Source organism: Oncorhynchus mykiss, chromosome 18, assembly GCF_013265735.2.
Source record: "Oncorhynchus mykiss isolate Arlee chromosome 18, USDA_OmykA_1.1, whole genome shotgun sequence".
Lineage (NCBI taxonomy): Eukaryota > Metazoa > Chordata > Actinopteri > Salmoniformes > Salmonidae > Oncorhynchus > Oncorhynchus mykiss.
Window position 1 is genome coordinate 41,903,296 of NC_048582.1, and position 25,331 is coordinate 41,928,626.

General features: G+C 43.6%; 1 protein-coding gene across 2 annotated transcripts; it reads left to right on the plus strand.

Moving 5' to 3' along the window:
* Positions 1-247: 247 nt before the first annotated feature.
* Positions 248-18,981, plus strand: LOC110496287 (pleckstrin homology domain-containing family O member 1-A). Of its 2 annotated transcripts, XM_021572096.2 has the most exons (6): positions 248-500; positions 1,117-1,263; positions 12,073-12,213; positions 14,528-14,632; positions 15,353-15,454; positions 15,606-18,981. In XM_021572096.2, the coding sequence occupies exons 1-6, from the start codon at positions 474-476 to the stop codon at positions 16,938-16,940; spliced, it is 1,857 nt and encodes a 618-aa protein (XP_021427771.2). In that variant the 5' UTR covers positions 248-473; the 3' UTR covers positions 16,941-18,981. The 2 variants fall into 2 exon arrangements, with proteins under 2 accessions (XP_021427771.2, XP_021427774.2); XM_021572099.2 differs by lacking the exon at positions 14,528-14,632.
* Positions 18,982-25,331: the final 6,350 nt, after the last annotated feature.

Below are 25,331 nucleotides of genomic sequence, written 5' to 3' on the forward strand. Positions count from 1 at the left end.
ATGTCAATATCATATTGATATCAATTGTGGATTTTAGTTTATTGTTCCCATATGGGCAGATTATGGATCTGGGTTTGATTACTCTCAACTGACCCATGCTCTTCTATTTCCCAAACGTACTGTAAGAGCGCTTTGGCTTCCTCCGTCTTGGTGACATCACACCGACAGCGCAATAGATGGAGCTGTCGAGCACTTTAATAACGGGAATGCCCTTTCAGCCCGCTTGTTTAAGATCAGTGTAGCCTACCTACCGAGGTGGAGGGACGATGCCACCGTCTCGTAATAACGGACAGTGCACGAACAGACCGCGTCATCGAAATTAAGAATATAAACCGTTATTGAAACAGATTGGGGAGAAAATAAAGGGAAAGACAGTTTATGCAATTAAAAAAGATCTCTTCTCCGAAAGAAAGGAAAATACTTAAAACTGTAGGAACTCCCTGGCTCACATCCACAAAAGTGATTCTGTCATAATGAAGAAGAGCAATCTAGCCAAACGGGTGAGATATAGCTTTTTTTCCAAGTATTGGGTGCAAGTTTTTGGCCATGCATCTTTGCATTAGCCCATACATTTTCTAGGATATAACTGGCAATATGCCCAGAATCGGGCATTATGCGCGCTTTGACACGACAGCACACATAAGCCGCTATATCACACACATTGTCTATATCACGCATTTGATAGCATACAATTCCTAAATAAACGTCGTTTGGCACGTCCTTATGCGTTCCACATTCAATCTGTATGTAGCCTATCAATTTCCTTGTGTGCCATTACACGGATTTCCTCAACATACGGATTCAATCTTCCAGTGAAGAGTACAATGTGTTGTCAGATGTCCGTTGCGCTGTATCGGTTGGTAGCTTTCAGATATTTTATTTGCCACACCCTGGATGTTATAAGACATGCACTTAAATTTTACGCACAGAAGAGCGCACCGTTATGATTTTTGGGAAAAGACGCGAGGAGACTCATAGTTGCCCGAGTGGATTTACTGAGGCTCAGATTGAAAAGTCATTTGCCTTTGAAAGGGCTCGTCTTTTCTCTGTACTCTCGCGAACATCTTGTTAAGCTAAACTAGGTTTTAACGGGTTTATTCCACTTCTAACATGCAGGGTCCTCAAGATGTCAACCAGCTGTCATCGCAGCCAGACAAAGTAGGCTGGATCCGCAAGTTCTGTGGCAAAGGGATTTTCAGGGAAATATGGAAAAACCGTTTTGTGATACTGAGAGGAGACCATCTGTACATCTCTGAGAAAGAGGTATGCACTTCTCTTTTACCTCCACAGTGGAGGCTGCTGAGGGGAGGACGGCTCATAACAATGGCTGGGACGGAGCAAATGGAATGGCATCAAACCATGTGTGGCTCCAGCCATTACCACGAGCCCGTCCTCCCAGTTAAGTTGCCACCAACCTCCTGTGCTCCAATATTATGTGAAGGCCAGTGGAGGCTGCTGAGGAGAGGATGGCTCATAATAATGACTGGAATGGAGACAATGGAATGGCATCAAACACATCCTATGTGGTTTCCATGTGTTTGATGTCATTCCATTGACTCCATTCCAGCCATTATTATGAGCCATCCTCTCCTCAGCAGCCTCCAATGGTGAAGGCTATTATTGTGTCTACAGTGGGCGCACCTGTACTTGAAATTGTTAAACGGACAACCTGGCTACCTGTGTGTGTGTGTGTGTGTGTGTGTGTGTGTGTGTGTGTGTGTGTGTGTGTACTGCCGTAGATATTTCAGGTTTCCTTTGTTGCAGGCTCGCTCCCCTTGCTCAGTAGAGATGCTCTGTGTGTGTGTCTGTCTGTGCACCACACAGTTGAAAACCAATGAACCACAAATACCACAAGGTGCATCATTTAGATGACAGCTCTGACAGGAAAACATGGATGTTGACTTTTTGGCCTGTGGAAGGACATCTTGGGTTTCAGAGATCTGAGGAACTTGTTTTGTGGAAATGTGAAATGCCTTTTAATGTAAGCTACACCTGAGCTCTCTGCTCTTGCTCTGTTGTTTCCAGCAACACATTTCACCAGGAGTCCCCCTAGGTTTTGAATAGACAGATGTTGTTAGAAGTCTGGAAATCAAGGCCATGGGAAGGGGACAATGGAATTGATTGAAGTTCCTTAGCTGTTGAAAATAAATATAATAAATTGTCAAATCTAAGCACAAGTCCCCATGCAAGCACAAAAAAAAATGATGTGCTGAATTCAGATTACTTTCACTGACGCAAACGTTCCCACCTTCTGAGGTCAACAAAATGCCCACTGGGCACAGGTGTCAATTCAACATCTATTCCATGTTGAAATGACCTGGAAACAACGTGGATTCAACCAGTGTGTGCCTAGTGGGTACTACTATGGGCATTGGTGGCGGATGGTGAGTCAGTATAATTGTTGGGCAGATTTAGAACACTGTCCATTACAATACAACAGGTTTTGGCCATGGAATAGAAAAATAACTATTTTGTTTGACCAAAAGTAATGGCTTATGTCAAAGTGCTTTTATCACATGAAAGGTGCCAGGGAACAACCTCATTTATCAGTACAAGTTTCGAGATCAAATGGCCTCGGTGTTAAACCTTGAGATGTAGCGAATTCACACCCTTTCGTTCTGTGGAAAGGCGCTAAACCATCATATCTGGGGAGTAGCACTGGTATCTTTTTGTTGTTGATAATGACCACACAATAGGGCATGGACAGAATCAGCCATCCATCTCTGTATTCTCTATTATTTTCTGTCTTCTTTGTTTTTGAGGTCAGATTCTGTTTGATATCACTGTTTCAATACTCCCCCCAAGCAGTAATCATGGAGATAAACGCTACTGACAGCTGAGAGGGCACAGGTCTTTCTGAAAGTGGAATAATGCCCTTTAAATGATTCCTCTATGGGATTCTCAGAAAGTCTCATGAAAGACAAACATTTAAAGATAATAACTCGCAGACATGCACTTGGTTCCTTGTTCATAAAATGTGTATCTGGTTCAGTTGTGGATGTAGGTGTCACGCTTGCTAACGAAACAAACAGACCAATGACACCGTTGCAGGTTCACTTGACGATTCAGTCACATGCAATGCCTCTCTCGCCTTATCTTCAAGCCCCAGAGGCCTGACTGAGTTTTGAGTGCTCCTGCTGTCCAGAACCCCGAATAAGACAGTGGACAAGGCTCCAGCAGGGTACTCACAGGCTTCCCTTGAAGGGAGAGAGCGGGACTGAGGGCTCCAGCTGCATGCAATGCCAGTTTCCCTGATCATTTTAGAGCCAACGTTTTTTCTTCTTCTGTGACCCTACTCCCTTACAGCCTGCTGGATGAGCAACAAACACGTGTCAGAATCTCATAAGACCCATGGCTGACGCAGCTGCGCCTCTCGCTGTGCCTGAGGATCCCCAAGCACCCCAAATGCCCCCACCCCTCAACCCTACCCTATACACACAGACAGGCTGAAGCTGAGGTTCAGTTGCTGTGTAATGCCATCACCATCCTCACCTGTGGTACGGGGCGCATCAATTCAGTGTTGTTCACGTTCTCTCCCTTTTTTGGTCTCTTTATCGTGTCTCACACGTGCTCTCTAATTTTTGGGATGTTTTAGCTCTGTTATGTAATGCATCGATGGCTCCTTTTACACTTAATACAATTCTATTTTTGATAAGGAGATATTTTTATATTAGGGTAATTGGTAAGTGGCATGCTAGCTGTTTATCAGGTGAAGGTAACTGCTCCCTCAGTGCTGTTTGACCTGCGTGTCATGTGCTCCGCTGCAACTTCTTAATAACCACGATTAATGGTGGTGCATTATTCAAATGTGAACTTTGAAAAGACAAGCACGCTGTTCATGAAGTGGGGCAGAAGGCTAAGATGAACACTAAGGCTTTTGTATCTCTGACACTCAGCGTAACTACAGCTGTACGGCCTCTTGGGGCCCGGAATAATCTTTTCATTTTCCTATAGAGTGCCCTCTTTGAGTTTGATTTAATGGCTTATCGACTTTGAGTGCTATCACTTTGTGTGCTATCACTTTGTTAGCGAAGTTACACCACAAATGACACTTTTGAACCATGATCACCGAATGCCCCAATAATTTCTATTAATCACAGATGAAGGACACTCATACTGTGAGTTCAGTCCAACACGTTATATTGTATTTCAAAGCAGGTGTGGTTTTGAATCAACATAGTCAAGCGTACAACTTGCTCAAATGCGTTACACACTAGCGTTAAAACGTGACCAGCATTGTAGTTTAACTTTATCTGCAATTGATTGAATTGTGGCATGAGTGTGCAAGCTGGCCAATTGTCTGCTGCCTCATAAGATTAGCTACATAAGCTCGGGGGAAGCACAGTAAGCAGGTATACTGTTCTATTACCTCGAAGCATCTTCACACGGGGCACCGGTTCGATGTGTCAGAGGTTCTCATAAGAGGATTTGCAGCCATGCAACTGGGACTCTGAGACGTTAACTGCTGGTGACATTACTCTGTACTTCCCCAGATTCAAACTTACTTAATCATTTGACCACTAATACAAACATGTATCTGTTCTCTTGTCAATTTTTTAAATGTTTGATTGTGGGGGTGATACGGTATTTAGAGGGAAGTTTACAGAGAGAACTAAGGCGTAAACTGGGATGAACTCCTGCCGCAGGAGGGGATATAGTCTGGAGGTCAGCAACCAACTCTACCACGAGACCGACACAGCACAGAACATAAATATACACTACCAGTTAAAAGTTTTAGAACACCTACTCATTCAAGGGTTTTTCTTTATTTGTACTATTTTTTAGATTGTAGAATAATAGTGAAGACATCAAAACTATGAAATAACACATATGGAATCACGTGGTAACCAAAAAAGTGTTAAACAAATCTAAATATATTTTATATTTGAGATTCTTCAAATAGCCACCTGTTGCCTTGATGACAGCTTTGCACACTCTTGGCATTCTCTCAACCAGCTTCATGAGGTAGTCAACTGGAATGAATGTCAATTAACAGGTGTGCATTCTTAAAAGTTCATTTGTGGAATTTCTTTCCTTCTTAATGCATTTTAGCCAATAAGTTGTGTTGTGACAAGGTAGGAGGGGTATACAGAAGATAGCCCTATTTGGTGAAAGACCAAGTCCATATTATGGCAAGAACAGTTCAAATAACCAAAGAGAAACGACAGTCCATCATTACTTTAAGACATGAGGGTCAGTCAATACGGAACATTTAAAAAACTCTGAAAGTTTCTTCAAGTGCAGTCGCAAAAACCATCAAGCGTTATGATGAAACTGGCTCTCATGAGGACTGCCACAGGAATGGGAGACCCAGAGTTACCTCTGGTGCAAAGGATAAGTTCATTAGAGTTACCAACCTCAGAAATTGCAGCCAAAATAAATGCTTCACAGAGATCAAGTAACAGACACATCTCAACATCAACTGTTCAGAGGAGACTGTGAATCAGGCCGTCATTGTCGAATTGCTGCAAAGAAACCACTACTAAAGGACACCAATAAGAAGCAGACTTACTTGGGCCAAGAAACAAATTGGACATTTTTGGTTCCAACCGCCGTGTCTTTGTGAGATGCGGTGTGGGTGAACTCATGATCTCTGCATGTGTATTTCCCATCATAAAGCATGGAGGAGGAGGTGTAATGGTGTGGGGGTGCTTTGCTGGTGACACTGTCTGTAATTTATTTAGAATTCTTACCAGCATGGCTACCACAGTATTCTGCAGCAATACGCCATCCCATCTGGTTTGGGCTTAGTGCGACTATCATTTGTTTTTCAGCAGGACAATGACCCAACACACCTCCAGGCTGTGTAAGGGCTATTTTTACCAAGAAGGAGAGTGATTGAGTGCTGCATCAGATGACCTGGCCTCCACAATCCCCCGACCTCAACCAAATTGAGATGGTTTGGGATGAGTCGGACCGCAAAGTGAATGAAAAGCAGCCAACAAGTGCTCATCACATGTGGGAACTCCTTCAAGACTGTTGGAAAAGCATTCCAGTTGAAGCTGGTTGAAAGAATGCCAAGAGTTTGCAAAGCTGTCATCAAGACAAAGGGTGGCTATTTGAAGAATCTCAAGTATAAAATATATCTAGATTTGTTTAACACGTTTTTGATTACTACATGATTCCACATGTGTTATTTCATAGTTCTGATGTCTTCACTATTATTCTACAATGTAGAAAATAGTACAAATAAATAAAAACCCTTGGATCAGTCAGGGTTATAAAACTTTTGACCTGTAGTGTATACTGAGTGTACAAACATTAGGAACACGACATGACATAGACTGACCAGGTGAATCCAGGTGAAAGCATTATCCCTTATTGATGGCACTTGTTAAATCCACTTCAATCAGTGTAGATGAAGGGGAGGAGACAGGATAAATAAGTATTTTTAAGCTTTGAGACAATAGAAAAATGGATTGTGTATGTGTGCCATTCAGAGGGTGAACGGGCGAGACAAAATATTTAAGTGCTTTTGAATGGGGTATGGTAGTAGGTGCCAGGCACACCTGTTTGTGTATGTCAATAACTGGGTTTTTCACGCTCAGCAGTTTTCCGTGTGTATCCAGAATGGTCCACCACCCAAAGGACATCCAGCCAACTTGACACAACTGTGGAAAGCATTGGAGTCAACATGGGCCAGCATCCCTGTGGAATGCTTTCGACGCCTTGTAGAGTCCGTGCCCCAATGAATTGAGGCTGTTCTGAGGGCAAAAGGGGGTGCAACTCAATATTAGGAAGGTGTTTCTAATGTTTTGTACACTCAGTGTATTTTAAGACTATTGAATTTCATCACCTCCCTGTTACTTTGCAGTGTCAGGGGAAACTACTCAGAGAACAGCTCCAGTATTTTTGTGTTGAACATTTCAAGATATCATTAAAGGTTTCATCATCTCAAAGAGCCTGTTAACTGCAGTGTATTTTTCACATTATGCCCACTCAGCTACTGCTCAACGCAGGATTTTGAATAATTTTGTATCATCTTCCCATAATAGGCTGCAGAACCATAGCTCGGAGAGACTCAATTGGCCACACAGACGTGCTGCCATAAGAACGTGTATTACACAGCACAGGAACTGCGTAGACGCGTGGGTTACAGAGAGGTCTGTTCGTCCATAGAAGGCTGCTGGTGTGTGAAGTGTACAGCAGCGTATGTTGTCGTAGTTGAGCATGAGATGCGTGTCTGTGTGCTGAGAGAGCAGGTTAAGGAGGTGCGTGTTCTCTGCTCTGACGACATCAACCCTGCGTATCGCTCTGTTCTTATCTTACAGCTGTGCTATTGGCTGCGGGTTAGGCACATCATACACCTTTCATAAGAGCGCTCTCTGTTCTCTTCTGTAGTCTCGGCACGTGCAGACAGAGAGATGCTCCTGTAGAATGCTCAAAGTGCTTCAACACGAGCACTCAATCTATGATCTATGTGAATAATTGACGGGATTTCCGTCTATGTTCATGTACTGTATATATAGAGTTTTCGTGGTTTTCAGGGGTGTCTTGCACGGCATATGAAAGAGGACACTCAAACAAACAGGATTTAGTGAGAGAGAGAGTGAGGGAAGCTTGTATTCGTCGGACCGTATGACCTAGGCCAAGGGGTACTTGGGGTAAGATTTTAGGCCCTGCTTTGAAGAAATGTGGTGACACAGTTGGACAAGGTGTTTTGTAGTTGGTCAAGATCTTTGGGATTGATGTAGCTTACAGATACTGCAATGTGATTGGCTCAACATCTGTGACAGAAGGCGAATGTGTGACCAAGTTTAGTGGTTGATAGAGAAACCCTCTGACTGGGGGAGCTTAGCATGAAATTGGACTAACACACCTCTGACATTGGTCAAAGACAAGGCAAGTGTTGTTGCTGGTCCGACGGATCAATGTGATCAGTGGAGAACTGGGTTATTGGTGGAAACCTGTATGTAATTGGATATGATATGATATGGATATGATATGATATGATATGGATATTATATGGATATGACTGGTTGTCAAGCATATCATGTGGTCAATGTAACAAAGCTATATGATTGGTGCAGGGAGGCTTGGTGGTTTAGCTTTTCACACTTGTTATGCTAGTTATTTCAGGAAAACCTACAAGCCAGTTCTGAGAATATTATATATATATACAGTGCCTTGCGAAAGTATTCGGCCCCCTTGAACTTTGCGACCTTTTGCCACATTTCAGGCTTCAAACATAAAGATATAAAACTGTATTTTTTTGTGAAGAATCAACAACAAGTGGGACACAATCATGAAGTGGAACGACATTTATTGGATATTTCAAACTTTTTTAACAAATCAAAAACTGAAGAATTGGGCGTGCAAAATTATTCAACCCCCTTAAGTTAATACTTTGTAGCGCCACCTTTTGCTGCGATTACAGCTGTAAGTCGCTTGGGGTATGTCGCTGTCAGTTTTGCACATCGAGAGACTGAAATTTTTTCCCATTCCTCCTTGCAAAACAGCTCGAGCTCAGTGAGGTTGGATGGAGAGCATTTGTGAACAGCAGTTTTCAGTTCTTTCCACAGATTCTCGATTGGATTCAGGTCTGGACTTTGACTTGGCCATTCTAACACCTGGATATGTTTATTTTTGAACCATTCCATTGTAGATTTTGCTTTATGTTTTGGATCATTGTCTTGTTGGAAGACAAATCTCTGTCCCAGTCTCAGGTCTTTTGCAGACTCCATCAGAATGGTCCTGTATTTGGCTCCATCCATGTTCCCATCAATTTGAACCATCTTCCCTGTCCCTGCTGAAGAAAAGCAGGCCCAAACCATGATGCTGCCACCACCATGTTTGACAGTGGGGATGGTGTGTTCAGCTGTGTTGCTTTTACGCCAAACATAACATTTTGCATTGTTGCCAAAAAGTTACATTTTGGTTTCATCTGACCTTAGCACCTTCTTCCACATGTTTGGTGTGTCTCCCAGATGGCTTGTAGCAAACTTTAAACGACACTTTTTATGGATATCTTTAAGAAATGGCTTTCTTCTTGCCACTATTCCATAAAGGCCAGATTTGTGCAATATACAACTGATTGTTGTCCTATGGACAGAGTCTCCCACCTCAGCTGTAGATCTCTGCAGTTCATCCAGAGTGATCATGGGCCTCTTGGCTGCATCTCTGATCAGTCTTCTCCTTGTATGAGCTGAAAGTTTAGAGGGACGGCCAGGTCTTGGTAGATTTGCAGTGGTCTGATACCCCTTCCATTTCAATATTATCGCTTGCACAGTGCTCCTTGGGATGTTTAAAGCTTGGGAAATCTTTTTGTATCCAAATCCGGCTTTAAACTTCTTCACAACAGTATCTCGGACCTGCCTGGTGTGTTCCTTGTTCTTCATGATGCTCTCTGCGCTTTTAACGGACCTCTGAGACTATCACAGTGCAGGTGCATTTATACAGAGACTTGATTACACACAGGTGGATTGTATTTATCATCATTAGTCATTTAGGTCAACATTGGTTCATTCAGAGATCCTCACTGAACTTCTGGAGAGAGTTTGCTGCACTGGAAGTAAAGGGGCTGAATAATTTTGCACGCCCAATTTTTCAGTTTTTGATTTGTTAAAAAAGTTTGAAATATCCAATAAATGTCGTTCCACTTCATGATTGTGTCCCACTTGTTGTTGATTCTTCACAAAAAAATACAGTTTTATATCTTTATGTTTGAAGCCTGAAATGTGGCAAAAGGTCGCAAAGTTCAAGGGGGCCGAATACTTTCGCAAGGCACTGTATGTAGTATTACATTATAAATAAACCCGCCTCTTTCAACTCCCCAGCTCTAAACTGCATTACATTTTCCAGAGTGATTGAAAAGATGCTTTTAATCCATTTCTCCTTTTAATTCCAACCTGGTTTATATAAAATCCTTTCGGGCTTGATTACAGGGTATTACAGGCATGTCCACCAGATTTTGGAGTGTGACCAAAGGGACATCGCCTTTCCATTCGCTCTAGGGTTTTCCCCTGCAATCTACTGTTGGATGGGCTGCCGCCGGCTATTATAGACTTTCGGTATCTTTGCGTTTCAGGGCTGTATGTTACTGGACTATTCTCAGTGATTCAGTGCAGGATTTAACCTCCACTGACACCCCCAACTCTGCTTTTCCATATAGGGAGCAGGAGCGGAGGGAAATATCGATGGGAGGGTGAGGTTCCAGAATGGATCCTCAGGGTTTCTTTGCCCCATATTAGAGTCTCTCTCTGTCTCTCTCTTTCACGCATGCACACACGCGCACACACGCACACACGCACGCACGCACACACACACACACACACACATGTGCGCACACACACACAGTTCATGCTTAACTTCTACATTTTAAATGCAGTTTGGGTGGCTAACGAAAAGGTAGCAGCATGCGGGTGGAACACAGTTTGGATCTATGTTTTGTCATGAAGAAATTGGACACTATGTATTGTGCTCATCCAGTATACTGTATATCGCTAGGCATAATAGAGTTACTCAATGAAATTAAAAGACACAAATGGCCAAATGTAGCCCTAACAAGTGCATTTCAGGCTGCTAGTGGTTTAATCGCGGTTGATACTAGGCTGCGACACATTATATAATGATACCGTATGTGGTGGTTTCTTTGATCACAGAGGCTCTCAGTTGCTCCGTGTCTCGTTCGAACGTTGGCAGATTCCTCTGATGCAGGGCTCTGTTGCTGTGGAAAACCTCTATGCATCAAGATGAAAGTGGAACACCCCTGCCCCTTCCAAAAACACACTCGCATCCACCCACACACACCATTGCTATGTATTCCAATGACGTTCAACCTTACTTTTCTGCGTCTTCCTTTAGTTCTCACACAAGAGGCCTACACACAGGCTTGTACCCATGTCAAGAACCGACCCCCAACACCACCAAAACACACACACACCTGCCTTGACCCCCATTGACCCCGTTGGTATGTAGAATCTAATGGGGCTCTCTGGGAGGTCCCACCACCCGTGAGGTTGTATGTAATCACCTGTCAGTCAGGCTCAGTGGAGGGGTCGATGTCTCTGCCTCAACGCTGTTGATTACAATTGATCTGTGTTTAAACAGACACTTTGCTGCGGGGCCACGAGACCAATAATGGGAGGCAGGGGAGTAGCACAGGAACACCCGCTCCAAGACTACATTTTTCTACTAATTTGTCTGGCTATTGCTTTTTGACGGTATTGGGAAGCAGGTTTTGAAAATGAACACATCTTTCAATGCTCTGTGTAAAAGCATGATCATGACATAGTAACATTAGGATGTCAGGCATGTAATGGATTTTTTTCATATCGACATCTGGACTTAAAAAGACCTTTGTTACACCTACAGAAGAGCTTCTGTATACGCATTTAAGGCCTGGTATTTCAGAACATTTCATTTGAAACCTCAATAACATAATGGATGATACGAATGTGAGAAGTGGTTGATTTTGACCCAGGCACCGTGTGGTGTGTCCCTGTGCTGTTGATGGCTGATGGAACAAAGAGTGGTAATTAAGCAATAAGGCATGGGGGGTGTGGTATATGGCCAATATACCACAGCTAAGGGCTGTTCTTAGGCGCGACTCATCGCGGAAGTGCTTTATTGTTATTATAAACTGGTTACCAACGTAGTTAGAGCAGTAAAAATAAATGTTTCGTCATACTCATGGTATACGATCATACCACGGCTGTCAGCCAATCAGCATTCAGGGCCGGAACCACCCAGTTTATAATCAGTCTTTTAACCCTTGGGTTAAACTCAAGATGACCTGCTGTAATGCATAGTAGGTTGTTCTGTGTGTGTGTGTGTGTGTGAGAGAGAGAGAGTTTGAGCGTGTGTGTGTGTGTGTGTGTGTGTGTGTGTGTGTGTGTGTGGTGTGTGAGAGAGAGAGTTTGTGTGTGTGTGTGTGTGTGTGTGTGTGTGTGTGAGAGAGAGAGAGTTTGAGTGTGTGTGTGTGTGTGTGTGCATATGCATATGTGTGTTTTTGTAGTAGACAGATGTTTTAAGGTTCAAAACAAATTGACAATGCTAATTTGCCAGTGCCATCTTGCACATCTCTATAGACCTGAGTTGTAACTACTTCTTGTTTTGTCTGCGTGTTTCCAGGTGAAGGATGAGAGGAAGGTCCAGGAGTTGTTTGACCTGGCTGACTACGAACGCTCTGAGGAGCTGCGCAAGGCCAAGAGTCGCAGTAAGAAGAACCACAGCAGGTTCACCCTGCTTCGCTGCAAGCAACCTGGGAATATGGTGAGTCCTTCTGCCCAGGGAAAGTGAAGGAGTCAGGCAGGGAGGCTGCACAGGGCCTGGGGTGCGTAGGCCTCAGTAAGAAGCCCTTACTGCAGGTGTCGATTTTAGCTGAAAACGCACTTAGAAGTTTAATTTGGCTGAAAACTGAAACTTGAGGCAAGTTTATCCTCAGACATAGTTTGTGGTTTTCTGTAAAGAGAGAGTATGATATTTTTAGTACACGTTCAAAATCAAATCAATCAAATTGTATTTGTCACATGCTGCCTAAACAACAGGTGTAGACTAACAGTGAAATGCTTACTTACGGGTCCATTTCCAACAATGCAGAGTTAAAGATAACGGAGTGGCTACGGACACTGATATTTTGTATCTCAATAGAGAGAAATAGTAATGCCGTCTTTTTGTAGGAACTATATCCTGCCATGGTTCATTGGACAAAGCCTATGGGGAAATTAATAGCGTTTTGGGATAAACGCCAAAAATAAGGACGTAAAGGCTTTATAATTCATAAAGGTCATGTTAACATGACATGTTATCTCATAGAAACAAAACGCATAACGTATCTCCCAAGCCTGTGTTGACCTCCGACCTTGTTTTCTGCTGTGTTCACTCCGCTACCTACGTAGCTGCTGTGTCCACTCCGCTACCTACGTAGCTGCTGTGTCCACTCCGCTACCTACGTAGCTGCTGTGTCCACTTCGCTACCTACGTAGCTGCTGTGTTCACTCCTCTACCTACGTAGCTGCTGTGTTCACTCTGCTACCTACGTAGCTGCTGTGTCCACTCCGCTACCTACGTAGCTGCTGTGTCCACTCCGCTACCTACGTAGCTGCTGTGTCCACTCCTCTACCTACGTAGCTGCTGTGTCCACTCCGCTACCTACGTAGCTGCTGTGTCCACTCCGCTACCCACGTAGCTGCTGTGTCAACTCCGCTACCTACGTAGCTGCTGTGTCCACTCCGCTACCTACGTAGCTGCTGTGCTGACTGCTTCACTGCCGGTCCCCCTTCCTTGATCGCCTTTGTCCGGTAGCTGGTGTAGCCTACAAACTTCATGTTGTACACAAAACTGTTCGCACTATTGTATTCCCTTAGTCGGATATTAAGCATAAGCGCAATTACCTACACATGTCCTGTTGTCAACCAAACTGTTCAACCTACTGCACTTCATGCCTCAGTAAGCATCATTTCATGTTCTTTTTTTGAGGGGAGTGGGTTACGTGTAGCTATTTACACGTTTTACACAAAATACATGATCAACATGTACAAGTTTTGTTGTCGGTATTGGTGTCGACGGTGCAGGCTGGTGGCAGTGGTGTAATGGTGTGGTGAATGTTTTCCTGGCACACGTTAGGTCCCTTGATACCAATTGAGCAACGTTTCAATGCCCTGAAGAATTCCGGCTGTTCTGGAGGCAAAGGGATGTCCGACCCGGTACGAGATAGTTGTACCTAATAAACTGGCCACTGAGTGTATGTGGTGAAAGTGTGTGTGTGTGTGTGTGTGTGTGTTGGGGTGTCAGTGTGTGGGTAGAGTCCACTGTGTGTGCATAGTCTGTTCAAGTAGGTGCAAAAAAAATGTGTCTAGCTGATGGCATTTCTTCAATTTTCTCGCTGGGAGATGATATGGTTGTGTTGCCACATTGGATTGAACATTAACACACCCCCACCGCAGACCGGGATTGGTGGATTTCTCCAGAAAGACATAATCCACAGAATCCCATTACCACTGAAGAGGCATTCTCTATAACGGCCAAATCCTATAGAGATTCCACCCACAGAAGTTGTCACTTCTGACCCACTGCAGTTCCTCTCGATCTCGGCACCAGCTGCTGGTTCATTTCACTTCATTGTTCACTGTCGTAGTGTGATATTCTGTAACTACGTGTCGGGAATGGAAGGGGGAAGTGTGTGTGTTTGAGAGTAGATTTTAATTATACACAAGAAGATGTAACTGGATTAAGGGCAGATGCTCAATTTACCTATTTGTGTCAAGCTTTGCAGAGATTCCTCCTCCAGTTTACAGCTTAGACCCTGCTTTAGATAAGAGCCATCTTTAACATTTAGTGAGGCGCAATCTCCTTTTCTTGGCGATTTAGGCAAAGCCGCCCCATTAAGCTTCCTGTCCCCCTTTCCATCTCTCACACACTGGCTACGTTCCAAATCTCCCTCCAGGCCAATGCTTCCACTCATTTATTGCTTTTAAATCCATGATGAGAGTGTGCAAGTGCACACTTACTGTAGGAAGAAGGGTGAATATTGGGAGGATCCCTTTCTCTTCTTTCAACCACTCAATCGATTCTGTCCTTTCCTCAGGTGCCCAATCTTGTGTTTTTGGCCGTTAGCCCCGAGGAGAAGGAGTCGTGGGTCAATGCCCTCAATACAGCCATCATCAAAGCCAAGAACCGCATTTTTGACGAGGTACGTCAGTCACTCTTCTCCTCCCCTTCTCTGTCGCTATGTCGCCAGCTCTCACTTCTCCCCAGCTTTCTACAGCTTCCCTTATTTTTCTTTCTCATTATCATGTCTCTCATGCAACATTTATGATTTCAAATGAAACCACCGACACTCAAAACGCCCCCACGGCCAGCCTTAAAAAGTTTCCAGACAAATTTAGCCGTTGCAGTTGCTAGGCCCACTATGTAAAATTGGTGAATTTAGACAAAAGCGAAAGTAAGCGGTATCTCCCCAGGCGTGGATGAGAGATCAAAGTGTTTCCTCGCTGACTCATCCATCTCCGTCGGGAACAGTCCTCGTTAACGCTCCGTCCCTGCCGACACCCACCGGTTTTCCTCGTGCCTCTCGATCAAACAGTCCCTCCCCATCACACACTATAGGGTGAAAAATCCATCTTCCGTATTTAGAGATCGTCGAGAAGTGAGAATGAACTCTGCAGCCACCATAGTGTGAAGTGCCTGCTTTCGCACAGCAGGTTGAATTCCAACACCCAGCAATGTACTCTGCTCTAATGCACTCTACTGTTCTCTACATTACATCTTCAGCTCATGCTAAGGGGAAGTTACTTGTTGCTCCTATAACCTTATACTCTTTCATCCATTCCCAACTTTCTCTCCACAAATATACATTTATGTTATTCTGAATGTAAAAAAAAAAGCTATCTATTTCTGATTGTCTCCATAGGTCACAATTGAAGAGGACAGTGTCCTGGTGCACCCTACACGTGATCGTGTCAAGATTCCCCATGCACGGCGCTTGCCCACCCGGGGACACCTCATGGCTGTGGTGGGTGTTGCTACCTTGGCTAACACTGACATTTTAGTTCCAAGTCAATATTTTATTTGTGAAAGGCAAATAAGAAATTGTACTGTTTGTATTGTAAGGATTTATCCTGGTCTGTTTCAATGAATGCTAAACTCTCTTGTGCTCTCCCTAGGCATCCACCTCTTCAGACGGAATGTTGACCCTTGACCTTGTCCACGAGGAAAATGGCTCCACCCCAAATGATGAGGAAGAAGGCTTCTGGGAAAATAACTTCCGGGTTGACCTAGACAAACGGACCACAGGTCGTCAGCGTTCTGGCACAGATGTCTCCAAACTCTGTGTCACCACAAGGGACCCAAGGGTACCCAAGACGGGCAGCCTGCCCCGCGGGAGCGAGCTCTCCTGGGGCCAGGCGCACCATCTTGAGGCTCAATCCCACACCCCTCAACCAGGGAAGAGGTTCAGTGCCCAGGGTAGGAGCCGCTGTGCCTCCATGGACGAGGTCCTTTCCTCACGGCCAGTCAGAGGTGTCCTTCGCCCTCGCCACACAGATGAACCTGTCCAGCCTGTTGGACAACTGCAGAGTCTTATCGCCCAGAAAATGCAGAGGGCTCAGGAACTGCTGGAAGAAATGCGATTGGAGGAACTGCAACATGCAAAGGGAATTGACTCGCCCTATCTGAAGGGCATTGACTCGCCTCGCTTGCACCATCTGAGAGGGTCTGAGTCTCCTCACTCCAGGGCCTCAGGCTCACCTCGCAGTAAGAATAGTGACTCCCCACGTTTGAGGGTAAAAGACTCACCTCGTTTGAAGGGGAAAGACTCGCCTCGTATGAAGGGCAAGAAGTCCCGCTCAAAATGTACAGACTCACCCCATTCAAAGAGTGATGACTCTCCTAATTTGAGGGGTAAGGACTCTCCCCGTCTCAGGGTTACTGACTCTCCCCGTCTCAGGGCTGCTGATTCTTCCCGTTTCATGGAAACACACTCGCCAAGTCTGAAGGGTTCTGAATCCCCACGTCTCAAGAACATTGGTTCACCGTTTTCAAAAAGTTTTGACTCATCTAGTCTGAAGGATTCTGTCTCGCCTCGCATCAAGGATACTGATTCTCCTGTTCTGAGGGGTAAGGACTCGCTAAATATAATTGGCAAGAATTCTCAGAGTCTGAAGAGTATCGGCTCAACTTGTCCGAAGGGTGCTGACTCGCCCCGTCTGAAGGGTGCTGACTCTCCCCGTCTGAAGGGTGCTGACCCGCTCCGTCTGAAAGGTAATGACTCGCCCCATAGTAAGAGTGCACACTCACTTATCAGTGACTGTGATTTGGAGAGTAGACGGGCGGAGGCGGAGCGTCTTCTGCAGGAAGCCGTCTCCTCCTGGCGTCAGGCTAAGGAGGTGCTGGAGGAGGTGAAGGAGCTGCAGACGCAGTCACTAAACCGCCGCTCCGAAAAGAAAACAATGGAGAGGCCCCCAACACCGCCACAGGACTATAGGCTGGGGGACCAGTGACTCTGTCGCCAACACAGCTGAAAAGGACTATAGGCTGGGGGACCAGTGACTCTGTCGCCAACACAGCTGAAAAGGACTATAGGCTGGGGGACCAGTGACTCTATCGCCAACACAGCTGAAAAGCATGCTGGCTTCTCTCCAAACAAAGACAATAAGAAAGAGCACTAGGGGCATGGAGTACCTTCAGTAAATGTTCTGTTTTTGTTGTCATTGCTTGCCAGTGTTGAAGCACAAAGCTTTTAGGCTTTACTGCTCATTTTACACTGTTCTATCTTGATCCTTGTTTCCATACCGTATACTAGTCAAATTAAGCTGAGCAAGTCATGACAGAATTATTTTATTAGCACGGCTGTTTCCTTGCTGGTGTGAATAGGTTAGATGGACCTTGACCTCATAATATGATTCTGGGCATTCGTTTTTGTTCCCTTTGTCAAAGGCTCTGTGGTCCACTCTGTGGATGGAGGGATGGGCGTCTGGGCTGTGGAAGCAGAGCAGAACTTAATCCTGGTTTGTGGATGGGGGGTGACTCAGACTGAGAGGCATAAACAAGGCTAGAGTGGGGGTGCCCGGCCTCGGTGACACTGACACCCCCAAGGAAAGTCATGCTGTTCATGTATTTACATGTATTATCCGCCAGAGGTCGATTAGGTTTCATTGCAAAATGCTTTACACTGTAAATAGAAGTATGAAATGTTTTTTCATAATGGACAAATGGAATGAGAATGTTTGCGTGGAAACATTGTCTGAGGAGCATTATTTCAGTCTGAAATGCATACATGGAGAAGATGCCTGGGATTTCTCTCTTTCGGTTAGCTTCAGTTATTGACAACTGTGCAGTCCAGCCCAATGACCTTGAAAAGCGACAAGATTTCCCCCAGTCAGAAACCTAGTATTGTAGTTGTTGGTCTTCTCAGAGACCGAATGCAAAAGGCGATCTTTCTCTTACTCTGAGCGCGTTATGTCCTCTTTCCCTCTGTGTGAGGGAGCAATAGTATTCCAGGGACAGATTCAAGATGTTAACATCCTGCAATCAAACTGATTCATTTGCCAAGCTGGATTCCTGACATGTATAGCTAAAACTCACAGACCACTTTGATTGCCAGGATATCAAGTGACTGCTTCGCGTTATTAAATGCACTTCTATTTTCGGGTCATGTAGCATGGTCTCTTGCTTGTGCTCAGAATTCCTCGGTTGGTTCGGTTAATTGGGGTTCTGTGGTCTACCAAAGCCTGCGTGTGCGGAAGCCAGCAAGAGAAGATGCTCGTTAACTCTGATCAGCTTCCGAGGAGAAATGCTATAATGGGATTATAATCGCAGGCGTCATGTTGGGTCTCTGTAGTGTTTGTTGCACTTCTAATCAGGTGGGAAGATGATTTTAACAGTTCTTCTGTCTCTCTTCCAAAAGGTGCACAGGTTAATCTCACAACAAGAGGATCAATGATTTAATGAGAGAGAGATGATGAAAGCTTCTGAAAGGTTTTCAGAGCACAAAGATGTTACATTTGGAGATTTGAAGATGGGTTAGTTGCACTGCACTATTTCATACCAAAATAGGGTGGAAATCAATGTTTTTAGTGTCATGTCCTGGTTTAGTCACATGGTCAGTATTTTCCGCCATGTCATTGGCTGACTGCCAAAATGTGATTCATAGGTCACTGAGTTGATATTAACATGCACAGTGCATCTAGGACAGGACAAACATCGCTCCATTACACCAGGCTCACCTCACATACGGTTACAATCACTCATGTGTGATTGCGGTTTATCAGTTTATTTGATTATGTGTGTCCCTTAAGCAGCAATTATGGCTTTGGTGCACATGACAACATGTAATACAGTAGGCCTAATGTTGATAACGAAAGAGATCTCTACCACTGCTTTGTAATCTGAACTAAGCCAAAGACCAGCATATAGCAACTCTGCCAGAAAGAGGTGAAAAGTGGTTAAAATGTCTCAAGCAATCTACATAAATAGATTTTATTTACAGCAATTGATAAATTACTAATGTATGCATAAGTTAAATAAATAATTTACACCAAATTCCCTTTGTCTTTCATCACTTTCCTTTTAACTACTGATTTGCGTCCCTAGGGGCAGAATTGCATTTTTATCATATTACCCATTAGGACTGAATTAAGTATTCAAATTTAATTATACATGATTACGAACGTGAAGCATGGCTCCATCTTTACTGCTGTGCACTCGCAACGAGGATTCAATTCATTTAGCACCCCATCCATTTTGTATTAGAGGAGTGTTCTTGCCAGTAGCCCTGTTTAAGCAGAGGGATTAACAGTTTAAAGGTTATATGGTTGAGCAGATGTGACTGTGTAGAAGATCCCTATCACCTGATTCCTCTGTTAGAAGGGAGGTAGAGAGACAGAGAGAGAGAGAGTAGAGGAGTATGGGCTGTGGGGGGAGGGGCTGCTCCGTGCTCCATTGTGACTCAATAGCCTTGCAGCATCTGGCTATAGCGTGGCCCCACTGAATCAAATGGATTAATAAGGACGCTCCAGTGATGGCATTAGTAATACTGGAGCCTGGAGCAAAAATGCTACTGCCTGGCCCCCGTTTTCAGCCGTTTCTTTTATAGGAGAGGACTTCATAATGATAATCGCTAAATATGACCCAAATACATGTGAATGGATGTAAGATGACAACTACAGTCAGGTAGTTACTGCACACTACTGTAACCAACAAGAGCGGGAATACTGAAGCACAACATCAGGTCATAGCATGTATAAAAGAACCCAATGACAACATGGGGAGGCAGGAGAGAGAAAAAAATGATTTCCTCACTTCACTCACTGCTCCACGTTGCCATGCTTGCCTCGGAGGAGGAGAACTTGTTCAATTGGAGGGTGGTTGCAACTTGGAGGGTGGTTGCAACTTGCTCCTTGTCATGGCCCAGCGAGGGACGTTAGCAACAGCACAAAAAAATACATCTTATTTATTACAACCACGGCGCAACAAAGCAACGGCACGTTCAGAAGCTGCAGAGGAGGAACCATGTCTCTGAAGCGAATGTGCCGTTCCTATGCAGATGAACGCACAGCGCACATGGTTACTTAGAAAAATAACATGACAACGAAAGGCTTTTAGGGACACAAGGGACGGAATATTTCAGAGGCAGTAGCGTGGGACTGCGGCGATATGATAGCATGCTATTTCTGCTGTTATAAAACCCTTGATGTGGCTAAGCTATGGGAATGCTCAGCTGGCCGGTCTACTCACTTCAGAAGGGCTGGGCATGTTCTGTTGTGCATTGGCTGACACTAGGCCAAAGGCATATTTCAATTTGATTATGTGTTTAACTCTATTTTGGGGTTTATATTTTCCTATCCTCATTTTGTGTTAAAAGGACTCTGGTCATGGTTTTTATATTTTTGGAGTTATAACGACACTAAATGGATTAAATATCCAACTCTCAGTGGGTTTCTTAAATGTACAGTGCCTTGCGAAAGTATTCGGCCCCCTTGAACTTTGCAACCTTTTGCCACATTTCAGGCTTCAAACATAAATATATAAAACTGTATTTTTTTGTGAAGAATCAACAACAAGTGGGACACAATCATGAAGTGGAACGACATTTATTGAATATTTCAAACTTTTTTAACAAATCAAAAACTGAAAAATTGGGCGTGCAAAATTATTCAGCCCCCTTAAGTTAATACTTTGTAGCGCCACCTTTTGCTGCGATTACAGCTGTAAGTCGCTTGGGGTATGTCTCTATCAGTTTTGCACATCGAGAGACTGACATTTTTTCCCATTCCTCCTTGCAAAACAGCTCAAGCTCAGTGAGGTTGGATGGAGAGCATTTGTGAACAGCAGTTTTCAGTTCTTTCCACAGATTCTCGATTGGATTCAGGTCTGGACTTTGACTTGGCCATTCTAACACCTGGATATGTTTATTTTTGAACCATTCCATTGTAGATTTTGCTTTATGTTTTGGATCATTGTCTTGTTGGAAGACAAATCTCCGTCCCAGTCTCAGGTCTTTTGCAGACTCCATCAGGTTTTCTTCCAGAATGGTCCTGTATTTGGCTCCATCCATCTTCCCATCAATTTTAACCATCTTCCCTGTCCCTGCTGAAGAAAAGCAGGCCCAAACCATGATGCTGCCACCACCATGTTTGACAGTGGGGATGGTGTGTTCAGATGTGTTGCTTTTACGCCAAACATAACGTTTTGCATTGTTGCCAAAAAGTTCAATTTTGGTTTCATCTGACCAGAGCACCTTCTTCCACATGTTTGGTGTGTCTCCCAGGTGGCTTGTGGCAAACTTTAAACAATACTTTTTATGGATATCTTTAAGAAATGGCTTTCTTCTTGCCACTCTTCCATAAAGGCCAGATTTGTGCAATATACGACTGATTGTTGTCCTATGGACAGAGTCTCCCACCTCAGCTGTAGATCTCTGCAGTTCATCCAGAGTGATCATGGGCCTCTTGGCTGCATCTCTGATCAGTCGTCTCCTTGTATGAGCTGAAAGTTTAGAGGGACGGCCAGGTCTTGGTAGATTTGCAGTGGTCTGATACTCCTTCCATTTCAATATTATCGCTTGCACAGTGCTCCTTGGGATGTTTAAAGCTTGGGAAATCTTTCTGTATCCAAATCCGGCTTTAAACTTCTTCACAACAGTATCTCGGACCTGCCTGGTGTGTTCCTTGTTCTTCATGATGCTCTCTGCGCTTTTAACGGACCTCTGAGACTATCACAGTGCAGGTGCATTTATACGGAGACTTGATTACACACAGGTGGATTGTATTTATCATCATTAGTCATTTAAGTCAACATTGGATCATTCAGAGATCCTCACTGAACTTCTGGAGAGAGTTTGCTGCACTGAAAGTAAAGGGGCTGAATAATTTTGCACGCCCAATTTTTCAGTTTTTGATTTGTTAAAAAAGTTTGAAATATCCAATAAATGTCGTTCCACTTCATGATTGTGTCCCATTTGTTGTTGATTCTTCACAAAAAAATACAGTTTTATATCTTTATGTTTGAAGCCTGAAATGTGGCAAAAGGTCGCAAAGTTCAAGGGGGCCGAATACTTTCGCAAGGCACTGTAACTCAAATTGCCATTTCACTCTTTTCAGTGTCATTTTTAACCGAATCCCTTGCCGAATCCCTTGACACTTTACTGTGTTGTTTAAACTCCAGCAGAGTACATTTCTCTTTCAGTTTCCTTCCTTTGAGTTACGAAGGTGTACAGCCTCATTCTATTTCTTAACGCATCACATTATGGGGGTTTGCAATGTGATATTCAATCTCTGTTGGAAGCCAATTTAGGGTCGGTTTGGGGGGCTAGGGTCAGTTTGTTATATCTGGAGTACTTCTCCAGTCCTATCCGGTGTCCTGTGTGAATTTAAGTATGCTCTCTCTAATTCTCTCTTTCTCTCTTTCTTTCTCTTTCTCTGAGGACCTGAGCCCAAGGACCATGCCTCAGGACTACCTGACATGATGACTCCTTGCTGTCCCCAGTCCACCTGGCCGTGCTGCTGCTCCAGTTTCAACTGTTCTGCCTGTGATTATTATTATTTGACCATGCTGGTCATTTATGAACATTTGAACATTTTGGCCATGTTCTTTTATGATCTCCACCCGGCACAGCCAGAAGAGGACTGGCCACCCCACATAGCCTGGTTCCTCTCTAGGTTTCTTCCTAGGTTTTGACCTTTCTAGGGAGTTTTTCCAAGCCACTGTGCTTCTACACCTGCATTGCTTGCTGTTTGGGGTTTTAGGCTGGGTTTCTGTACAGCACTTTGAGATATCAGCTGATGTACGAAGGGCTATATAAATAAATTTGATTTGATTTGATTTTACATTAAGACATCCAGCCCTCACAACTTGCATTTAGAGTGGGGACTAATGCCAGTCAGAGTAGGGAAGAAAATACAGTACATGAAGACTACCTACATCATGTAAACTGGGACAACTATAAATCCAACCACTTACAGTTCCTTCAGGAAGTATTCACATCCCTAGACTTTTTCCACATTTTGCTGTGTTACAAAGTGGGATTAAAAGTTATGAAATGTAATTTTTGGGGGGTCAATGATCTACACAAAAATTATAGATAGTTTTTTAATCGAAAATTAAACGCTAATTTATCTTCATTAGATAAGTATTCAACCCCCTGAGTCAATACATGTTGGAATCACCTTTTTAGGGTATGTCTCGAAAAGCTTTGCAAACCTGGATTGTACAATATTTGCCCATTATTCTATAAAAAATGTGTCAAGCACTGTCAAGTTGGTTGTTAATCATTGCTAGACAGCCATTCTCAAGTCTTGTCATAGATGTTCAAGCCGATTTAAGTCAAAACTGTAACTAGGCCACTCAGGAACATTCAATGTCATCTTGGTAAGCAATTCCTGTGTATATTTGGCCTTCTGTTTTAGGTTATTGTCCTGCTGAAAGGTGTATTTGTCTCTCAGTGTTTGTTGGAAAGCAGACAACCAGGATTTCCTCCAGGATTTTGCTCTACTACGTTTATTTTTATCCCCCAAAAAGACCAAGTCCTTGCCGATGACAAGCATACCCATAACATGATGCAACCACCACTATTCTTGAAAATATGAAGAGTGGTGCTCACTTATCTCCTCTCACAGCTATTAAACTCTGTAACTGTTCTAATGGTGAAATCCCTGAGGGGTTTTCTTCCTCTCCAGCAACTGATTTAGGAAGGGCTCCTGTATCTATGAAGTGACTGGCTGTATTGATACACCATCCAAAGTGTAAAATGAATAACCTCACCACGCTCAAAGGGATATTCAATGTCTTCTTTTTTTTATACCATCTATCTAACAATAGGTGCCCTTCTTTGCGAACCATAGGAACACCTCCCTGGTCTTTGTGGTTGAATCAGTGCTTGAAATTCACTGCTGGACTTAGAAATCTTACAAGTGCGGGACACGGTGATGGCGTAGTCATTTAATAATCATGTTAAACACTATTACTGCACACAGAGTGAGTCCATGCAACTTATTATGTAACTAGTTGAGCACATGTTTTACTTCTGAAGTTATTTAGGCTTGCCTTTAACAAAATAATTGAATACTTATTGACTCGAGACATTACAGCTTACATTTTTTTAAATTAATTTGTAAGGATTTCTAAAAACAGAATTCCACTTTGACGTTATGGGGTATTGTGTGTAGTTTAGTGACACACAATCTCAATTGAATTAATTTGAAATTCTTTTAGGCTGTAACGCAACAAAATGTGGAAAAAGTGAAAGGGGTCGTGAATACTTTCTGAAGGCACCGTACAGATTGGATTAGTATAGAACACAGAAACAATCAATGTACATGTGAAAACACAGATATTGGAACAAACCATTATTTTAAAAAAATCCACTTTCAACAGAGCATGCTGGGAAATATGACAAATGTGACAAGCTGTATTGTTCAGATGGATTGATGTACATGAATGGGCATTTAGTCACAGGTGCATTTCTGGTGTACCTTTTAGAGCATGAATGAATATCAAGTCCCTGTTTGCGTCAACAGGCACCTTCTAATTAGTACTTCACATATTATGCTACATTGCCCTCACATGCAACGCACCACACTATTTATTTCAAGTTTCACGTTTTTTAATATCACTTGCAACAAGTACAGTGAAATGACTTTCTTGCATTCTCAAAACCCAACAATACAATAATCAAATAACAATGTAGTACTAGAAAAATACACAAGAAAGAAGAAGAAATATGAAGAACACAATAAGTAAGTAAGCATACTATATACAGGGTCAGATCAAAATCACATCACATCTTATTGGTCACATACACATATTTAGCAGATATTATTGCGGGTAAGTAAAAGTAAATGCATGCTCTTCAACCGATCGCTACCTGTACCTACCCGCCTGTCCAACATTACTACTCTGGACGGCTCTGACTTAGAATACGTGGACAACTACAAATACTTAGGTGTCTGGTTAGGCTGTAAACTCTCCTTCCAGACCCATATCAAACATCTCCAATCCAAAGTTAAATCTAGAATTGGCTTCCTATTTCGCAACAAAGCATCCTTCACTCATGCTGCCAAACATACCCTTGTAAAACTGACCATCCTACCAATCCTCGACTTTGGCAATGTCATTTACAAAATAGCCTCCAATACCCTAATCAACAAATTGGATGAAGTCTATCGCAGTGCAATCCGTTTTGTCACCAAAGCCCCATATACTACCCACCATTGCGACCTGTACGCTCTCGTTGGCTGGCCCTCGCTTCATACTCGTCGCCAAACCCACTGGCTCCATGTCATCTACAAGACCCTGCTAGGTAAAGTCCCCCCTTATCTCAGCTCGCTGGTCACCATTGCATCTCCCACCTGCAGCACACGCTCCAGCAGGTATATCTCTCTAGTCACCCCCAA